The 9,266-nt window shown below is 47.4% G+C and overlaps 1 protein-coding gene across 3 annotated transcripts in view; it reads left to right on the top strand.

Moving 5' to 3' along the window:
• Positions 1-7,920: 7,920 nt before the first annotated feature.
• MORC4 (MORC family CW-type zinc finger 4) overlaps positions 7,921-9,266 on the top strand; it is a gene marked incomplete at both ends in the record, with an annotated part of 53,474 nt that continues 52,128 nt past the window's right edge. For all 3 annotated transcript variants that reach the window (XM_084258245.1, XM_084258244.1, XM_084258246.1), the window contains 2 exons: positions 7,921-8,022; positions 8,132-8,204. In XM_084258245.1, the coding sequence (XP_084114371.1) occupies positions 7,921-8,022; positions 8,132-8,204 (175 nt within the window). The remainder of the gene's footprint in view (positions 8,023-8,131; positions 8,205-9,266) is intronic.

Below are 9,266 nucleotides of genomic sequence, written 5' to 3'. Positions count from 1 at the left end.
TCCCATCTCTTCTGAAGTGGTATAACTTCTGGTGTCATGCTTCCCTCTTCCTGGGTGGTGTAGAGAACTGAGCCAGTATAAACTCTAGAGCTCTTGGCCTATATGAACCCTGCCCTCCACATTCATGCTGTAGAGTAAGGTCGCTCTTAAACTGAGTGTGGATCAGAGTCACCTGGGGCAGGAGCACCTAAATTGCTGGGCCCAATTCCAGAGACTAGGGTCAGTAAGCCTGGATGATGGTGGCTGAGAATGCGTGTTTCCAACAAGTTTCCAGGTGATGCTGACTGATGCCTCAACCAAAGATACAAAAAAACTTCTGTGTTTTATGACCGAGGAAGAGAGGTCTCGGCCACTAAGAGAGATGCAGAGCAGGGAGCAGCCTGAACAGAGACTGGGAATTTATTTGGCATCAGGCTAAAAGTTTTGAGTGACTTGATTTTTCTTGACTGAAGGATTCTTGGGCAAAGTAACAAATTATATACAGTTTTTATTCATTCTAAATGTACTTGAAGTTAATTATTGGATGATGTTATTAAGGTTCAGCTATTTCAACAAAGGGAGAAGGGAAAAGAATTAACATCTATTGAGTTCTGCTAAATTTTGCACTAGACACTTTATATATATATTATCCCATTCACTTCTTGCAACAACCATAGCAAAAAAAAAAAAAAAAAAGTCATCGATTAAAAAAGAAGACTTTTTTCCAGAGAAGGAAACTGAGCCTTTGAGAATGTAATTGACCTGCCTAAGGTCACATAGCTTGTAAAGAGCTGGACTTCGGTTGTCTGGTTCAAGTTCTTTCCACTACGCTCTGCTCATGAATGTATAAAGGTCATATCTTAACTAGGAGAGCAGAGAAATGTAGGGGGGAGTGTTTTCTGGGAAGCCATGATAGAAACAAAATGTCCACAGAGAGTAAGTAGTGAGGAAGAAGGCTGAAGGGATCAATCAAAGGTAGATTATGGGGCACCTTACCTTTCAAGTTACCTAAGAATTTACTTTACCACAGGCAATAGAGTTGTTGCAAATATTTAAGAAAGGGTAGGATGTTAAGTTGGGTGTAGCTTCAAAGAAAGAGAGATGGGGCCTCCCTGGTTGAGTGCAGCGCTGTGAAGTTATCCCACAGCCTCTGCAGCGCAAATTCGATCCCCGGCCATGGAGCTACCCACATGGTGCAGCAGACCTTTCCTGTCTCATCCACTGCTCCCTTCGGCAGTGTATTTCAATCTACCTGTTCTGTTCCCCACTCTGTCTCTGGTGAATTCTCTCACCCCCCACACCTCTGGCTGTACTCCAGCTCTTGTATGCATAAATAAATAAATCTTTAAAAAAAGAAAGTAAGAAGGAAAGAAAGAAAGAAAGAAAGAAAGAAAGAAAGAAAGAAAGAAAGAAAGAAAGAAAGAAAGAAAGAAAGAAAGAAAGAAAGAAAGAAAGAAAGAAAGAAAGAAAGAAAGAAAGAAAGAAAGAAAGAAAGAAAGAAAGAAAGAAAGAAAGAAAGAAAGAAAGAAAGAAAGAAAGAAAGAAAGAAAGAAAGAAAGAAAGAAAGAAAGAAAGAGAGATGGTGGTCAGGTTGGAATTATAGAGCTTGGAGCAGGAAGGGGACCTAGAGTTCATCTGATAGATGAGAAAACTGGGTTCCAGAGAGGGGATGAAACTTGCTGAAAGGACACTGCGAGGCACTTCCCAGCAACCCCTGCCCGTTAGTGCTGAAGGCCTCACGTCTCAGTGTTAATAAGTGTTGGCAACAGCAGCCCACAGCTGAGCCCCTGGCCAGGAAGGGCTCTTGGGTGGAGAGAACCACCACACTCAGGATCACGCACCCATCCTAAGTGACAACGGTCAACACAGGAGCATAAAGCCCTGGTCCCTTTACCACAATTTAAAATAACTCCAAGGGACCACATGGGCTTTAGAGCTCCCTGTGGATCAGCTGAGGCCTTTGTGGTGGGTACATCAAGCTCAGCTTCCACCTCTGCCCAGTTCTGCTTTCTTCACTCCCAAGAAGTTGATACCGAGAGTGCTCCCCAATAAACCTCCTGCTCACAGAGGTCTGTTTCACACTCTGTTTCCCTGGGAATGAGGCCTGATGGTCACAGGCCATCCGTGAAGTTGGGACAGGAAACTATGTCTGCTGAATCTTAACCTTTCTACACACCCGGCGACCTCCCACACTGACTCAGTCACATCCAACACGGGAATTGGGACAAGTGATCTTAGAGACTCAGTCAAAAAAATGTAGGGAAAACCACCACCCCTGCCCCAGGAGTGCCCTACTTGATGAGGAGGGCATGCCTGAGTCAAACCATGAGCATTTCCTGTTACAGGATAACCAGCCAGGAGGAAATGTGAGGTGCCCCTCTGACTGCTCCAGGGTTCCTGTACTTAGATGGAGCGACAAAAAAACAAAAAAAAATTTGTTTTTATGAGAATTTATATAGGCCTGGGCCCAGCTGAAATGAAAAAGATAATGTCAATGGTTAAGGGCTTAGCCCCAAGGCTTTGGCCCAGAGTGAGACTGGGCCCCAAAACAGGGGCATGGGAGGGATTCTCAGGGCACCCACCATACCCTGCTGACGAACTTCCCAGCTCTCATTTCCCAGCCAGACCCAGGGTTTCATACCGGCCCCCATGCTGTACCTGCTGTGGTATCTGCTCTCTGGAGTCCTTCCTTACAACGTGCCAGCAGCCTCTGCTGAGGTCCTGTTTGGTGGTGAAGTGTGTGGAACCTCCTGGTATGGCCTCTTAATGGCCCCGTGGAGCCTCAGTGATGGCCTCAGGACTATCCCCACTGTTAAACGACACATCACTTTAAGGGCAAGGGCTGTAAGCAACTTTCAAAATATCGTCTTGCAACACAAATAACTCAGACTCTGGGAAAAATATGATGGTTACCAGAGAAGAGGAGGGGCAAGCGGGGGTAATGTGACAGGCACTGGAACTGGGGTGAGTGAAGAACAAAGGCTTGTCAACAGTGACTCTCGGGCCTCCCTGGTGGCACAGAGGTTAAAGACAGTGCTATCAAGCTATCGCCAGCCACTGCAGCACAAGCTGGGGGGTGGGGGGGCCCGCAGGCCAGGGAGCTACCCATATGGCGCAACAGACCCCTCTTGTCTCTGTCTCTGGTGAATCCTCTCTCACATACACACCCCCCGCACCTCTGGACTGTACCCCAGTTTTTGTATGCATAATTAAATAAATCTTAAAAAAAATAAACAGCGAATCTGTACCCCCAAGTTACAGTTTTGTAAATGAATCAAACTTTAACAGAAGATCCCAAAATGTCCTGTGCTGAGAGGAATAAATGGCAGTGAATTTCTCTCAAGGAAGAAGATGAAAGTTTGGTCCAAACATAAGGGTTCCAGTTAAAACATCACCAGAATAGATACTTATTGTCCTTGCCCATCTCTTCCCCCCCTAGGAATACAATATGCTTTCTTTACATTTGCATAACTGAATTGCACCCCCTCTGGCGTCTTCCCCCTTGCCACTCCTTCTGCTCACTGCACTCACCTGACTTTTGATGGCTAGTTCAGCCACAGCATGTCCATTCGTTCAGAGCCCCACAATCCCCACTGCTAGAATGAGCCTAGCTCCCTAAGGGCCTCTCTCACTGCCAGGCCGAGCTACCACAGGAAAGCAAACAGTGACTTCCTTAGTGGCGCTAGTGCCCCTCTCACTAGCAATTCCTCGGGGTCTTGGAAAATGTTATAAACTGTGCCTTTCTGTATGTGTTTTCCAGTTGTTCAGCATATCCACCCCAGTATGCTCACCGCTGAATCTTTTCATCCTGTCTTCCAGTATTGCCAGCGCCATGCTGGCATTTCAACCTGACTTAGGGTGGTCCATCTCTGTTTATACCTCCAGGAGCCATCCTAGCAATCAGTTTATACTATCTCTTGTGCTCCTTGCCAGGGTGTTAAATTCTATATTTCAAGAGGACTCCCCCACATTGATAAACTTTCCTTGGTCTGACCTTATAGTCCAGCTCCTTTGATTAAACACGCTGAGAATGCAATTTCATGCAAACTTCCAGTCCTGCTAATCCATGCCAGCATGGTCTTATAGCTCCTTGGCTATACTCACTTTCCTGCCTTTGCAGACTGAGCATGTTCACTCTGTGCTAAGGCACAGAGGCCTACTGGTCAGGAGGGAAAGTGAATGCATCTGCTTTCTTGTGAGGGAGGTGATGTCCCCAAGCAAGGATTGGGGAGACTATCAGTGGGGGAGTTAAGCCAATGCTGCAGCTTCAGTGAGCTAGGGAAAACTAGGGATTCAAGATTTCAGTAACATCAATCTAGATAACTGCAAATCATGTGTCAGAGTCCTATTCTTTCCCAGGCAGCATCCTGCTTTTGACATAGCAAATCTGTCTCTATTGGGAGTTTAATCTCCTATAGAGCTCAATAAGTGCTGAATTCTATTGGTCTTATAGTTACTATTTCCTTCCTATTTCTCAAACACTTGATGCATCACCTCACATCTTACATTCCCTTCTACCAGAGTATCATCCCAATTCACCACTTGAAGGTCTTAACAATAATAGGACTGCCACCTTGTGGCAGGGGACTATCTGTGCTTCTATCAATCCAGAGGCCACCCAGGCAGTGAGCCTCATTACCCACTGGGCAGTAAGCTATCTAGCTTACCCCATCTCCATGCAGGCTTTCTTGAATCACTCCTAATTTCAAGAGTGATAATTTGAAATCTCCAAGGCAGAACGTAGGGTACTGGATACTTTTAAAGAGGTGTTTTGGAATTCACACCTGTAGAAGGAAGGCAGCCTGAGCAAAGCGGGGAGTTGAGCTGTATTGCAGACCCAACAACAGCTTCAGTCAACCCTTCAGAGAGCTCTAGTGTGGGGAGAATGACCCTTCAGAACTGGGGCTGAGATGGCCAAACCTTCCTAGTCCTCCTTTGGTCCGTCACTGTGGGCTACACCAGGAAATTTTGTGACCTTGATGGAGGCAACTGTCTGTCCCTGACGCCATCCCTGAAGGGGTTAACAGCAGAAGGCAGCTTGCCAACAGCTCTTTCAGCAGCTCAGCCAAAGAGTTATTTATTGAAATAGGAGATGTGTTGGCACATCACAGTATCCACCACAGGCACCAAGTCTTTACTATAAAAATTGTCTATTACAAGTAAAGAATTAAACCTTTATCTTGTCCTTCCTACACAAACTGTATATCAGGGTAACCAAATAGCCATGGTTGAGGAGGTCAAGTTCTATAATACAGATCCAGTTAATAAATTATAAGAAATATTGGGACTAGCCTATCACCATCTTGCAACCCTAATAAAATATTTTTCAGAAAATAAACATCAATGAATAAAACCATAAAGTAAAATGTTGATGGGAAGCTTTATAGTGGAATGTTGATGCTTCCACCACCTCATCAGTGTGAATGTTACTAACTGCTGAATATCGAGGCGAGGACCTCCTGATATGATGCAATAAGGGGACAGCACCATCTGTGAGCGTTCCTGCTTATAAAAACTGTGCTGGAATTTAATGAAAGCTTTAGAGCTAACTTGTGACTTACAGCTAAGTTATACTTATTCCTCTAGCAAGACAAGCAGGATAAGAGAGAACACAGAGGGAAAACAATGAGAATGGAGGACATTCAACAGTGCAAGTAACTTGGTTTCTTCAACAACTCTATAGCATGAAGGGGGAAAAAAGAGGGACAAACTGTTTTACATTAAAGTAGCATTAAGACACAGGACCAAATGTAAATTGTGCATCTTTTTTGGATCTAGATTTAAACCAAATCAAATGTAAAAAGACATATTTGAGATAATTGAGGAAATCAGAATATGGAGTAGGCAGTAAAGGATTCCAGTGAATTGTTATGAATTTTGTTTGGTGTGAAAGTGGCATTGTGATCATGTTTTTAAGAAAATGTCCATATTTTTAGAGCTACAGAAGTGCATGGGGTACAAATGACATGATGTTTGAGATTTGTTCTAAAAAGTTTACAGAAATGAAAAAGAGGAAAATAATATATAAATAACTAGGAAAAAGTCTTGATAATTTGAATTGGAGTGATATGCACATGGGGGTTCATTATATCATTCTCATATTATTATTGTACTTATGTGTATTCAAAGACTTTTGTAAATATACCCCCTAAAAAGACAATGTAAAGGACCTAATGGGGAAAAATAATGCTCGAGGAATATAAATAGGCCTTTATAAGAGAGGATATAATGGTACGATCAACATTTGGAAAGATATTCTGCTTCACTGGCAGTTGAAGATACCATTTTTTGTTCAAATAGCTGACAAGAAGTTAAAAGAGCAGGACCATCTAGTGCTATAAATATGGCAAAATAGGTGGCTGTTGCTGGGAGGGCTGATCGTCTCCATCCCACACACATACTATCTGATACAGCAATATTCTGTAGAAATAACAGTACCAGAAATTAACCTCACAAGGATGTCTGAGACAGCACCTTTTGTATTGTCAAAACAAAATTGAGGGCCTCCCCGTGGCGCAGCGGTTGAGCGCTGTGTTGCAAAGCTGCCGGCAGCCTCTGCAGAGCCAGTTTTATCACCGGTCACAAGCGAGGGTCCCACATGGCACACAGACCCCTCCTGCCGCCCGCTGCTCCCCTCAGCAGTGTACTTCGGTCCTTCTGCCTGCTCTGCTCCCCGCTCTGGCTCTGGTGAATTCTCTCACCCTCCCGTACTTCTGACTGTACCCAGTGCTTGTATAAATAAAAAAAAAATTGAAAACAACCCTGAATTATCATAGATAAAAGGAAAAATAAAGTATGGCTCATTCATACCAAGGTATGTTACTTTTTTTTTAATTAAAAACTTTTTGTTCCATAATCAGTTTATGTTTTACTGTACAAAAACTAGAAAATACAAATAAGGAAAAAAAGTTCTACATCTGGAGATATCACTTTGGAATATATCATTTCAAGTGTTTTTCTGTGCGTGTGTGTGTGTGTGTGTGTGTGTGTGTGTGTGTGCTCGAGCGCAATGTATTCCTATGTGTATATTCATATTGCTTTTCCAATTTTAAAAAAGGCATCATGTTGCACAATGTTGTAACTTCTTGGTTCCTTAATTCCCTCATGAATATTTTTCCAAAGCAGTAAATATTCCTCTGTAGCCTTGGCCTTTCAGAACTGCAGCGTTCCATTTCATGGATGCGCCACAATTTAACTAATCCTCTACTTGGTGGAGGGCGGGGGGGGGGGGGGGGGGAGGGGGAAGAGGGGAGGTGTATTTAAGTGCACCCCAAGGTCTCCTTTAACAAACAGCCTTCCTGCCTGCTTGCAAATCTTGGAAGATGACATGCCACTGGCCTTCTAGGAAGTTCTGGAGTGCTTCTGCAGGCATTCGAATCAGAGTAGTCAGAATGCTTTCCCATCACGCGAAACTGCTATCTTCCCAGATAGCAACACCGTGGTCTTTACAACTCGTACGACTTGTTTTATCCTGCCCGTTAGTCATGCAGCCTCCCTGGGACTCTGTTCCAGAAATCCCTACATCCTCTCCCTCCTCGGGCTCCTTCCCGCCCCTCCCCACGCCCCCTGCCCCCTCCCTCGCGCTTTCCCGCTCGGCCGCCCGGCCTATGGCGAACGCCAAGAATTAATTAGGGGCGGGGATCGAGGAGCGGCTGTCAGGAGGTCGCCATATTTCTGTACGGCCCCGAGGCCGCGGGGCAGCCGGTGGGTCGGGAGCGGTGCTGGCAGGGCGGGGCCGCCGCTCGGCTCGGCCGGCCTCACCCCTCCCGCCCGGGACAGGTGGCCGGAGCGCGCCCCGCCCCCGCCAGCTGCGGGTGGAGCGAGGGAGGGCCGGCCCCGGACGGCCGCCGCCAGCTGCGAGCGGGAGTGAGTGCGGGCCAGTCCGGGACGGCCGGGCGCGGAGTCCGGCTGCCGCAAACGAGTATCGTGGCGGCCAAAAAAATGCTCCTGTACCGAGGGGCCCCCGCGGGCCCTGGCGCGCCGGGCGGCGGGCTGGCCCGGCCAGGCGGCGGCCCGCAGGCCTTGGGGATCCGCCTGAGCACGGTAGGTCTGGGGCCCGAGGGGGCGGACGCGCGCGCGGGCCCCGGGGGGCGCGCGGGAGGGCCCGGCGGGCCGAGGCCTCACGCGGGACGGGACCTTCTCTCGCCCCCAGATGAGCCCCCGCTACCTCCAGAGCAACTCCAGCAGCCACACGCGACCCTTCAGTGCCATCGCGGAGCTGCTAGGTGAGTGGCGAGGGCGGGCCTGGCCGCGATCGCCTGAGGCAGTGGTGCCAACGTGGTGCAGCAGCGGACGCGAGAGGAATGTGCCGAGCCGCGCCGGGCGGGCCGGGACTGGGGTGGGGGCGTCGGGACCGGCCTCGGCTCCGCGGGCGGAGGTGGGGGCCGGCTCTTTCGGCCGGGACGAGGTCCCGCAAATAAAGCGGAGGAAACGAGATGTGTCGGAGGAGTGAGAACTCCTGTGTTCTTTTTCTCTCTGGCTCGCGATGTTCCGGGCACTTTAGGATAACCTCGTTAATAATCAAAAGGAGATGCATAAAAATATCGGGCCCCCAGGCAGCTGGGCGCCACAGGGACCTACGACGGAAGGATGAAACCCTGCTGGCAAAGGGGCATTGTTGGGGACTCGGTAGGGTCGTGGGGACAGTTCTGGAAAACGGAGTGCTTTAACTTTGGGGACAAGAGTTTGGGAATGGTGAGACATCTCATAAGAGATGACACGAGTGCATTTGGCTCCTGCGACTGGGGAGGGCCGGGTCCGTGGTCCACGAGCGCCCTCGCTCCGCTGGAATGAATACTGAGCGCTTAACCTCTCCTCTACCACTGATGTTTGCTTTTCAAGCGTTTTCGTTTGATCCCTTGAAGCCTACCAAGTGTACCAACTTTTGCAGTAGTATGCTAAATAGTGTGTGGAAAGCAAAGGGGGGTAGCATTCTCAGGCAAAACGCAGCAGCATACAGAGCACATTATGAATGTTTCCAAAATAAAAAAAAAAGAAGGGAACGATATTTATAGAGCAAGGTAGCAGCAAACAAAAATCTTGAAAATGCTTCCAAGCTCCCTGAATGAGTTTCAGACACTACTTCAGCAGTTGCTGGGCCATGCTGTAAGAGTTGTCTTGGGCAGGAAGTTGTGTCCAGAAGGACATGGTCAAGGGAGTTATTTGGAAGGTTGACAGGGAATTCTGATGAGTTTGACCATGACCCAGAATGCTTACAAGAGGTATGGCTGTCCATTAGAAGAAGCAGAAAAAAAAAGTTACATTAATATGTTTTGAATACTAGAGAG

The sequence above is a fragment of the Talpa europaea genome (genome assembly GCF_964194135.1).
Source record: "Talpa europaea genome assembly, chromosome: X".
NCBI classification, from domain to species: Eukaryota; Metazoa; Chordata; class Mammalia; order Eulipotyphla; family Talpidae; genus Talpa; species Talpa europaea.
The sequence above is the reverse complement of the archived record's forward strand: the minus strand, read 5'-3'. Positions and strand labels throughout refer to the sequence as shown.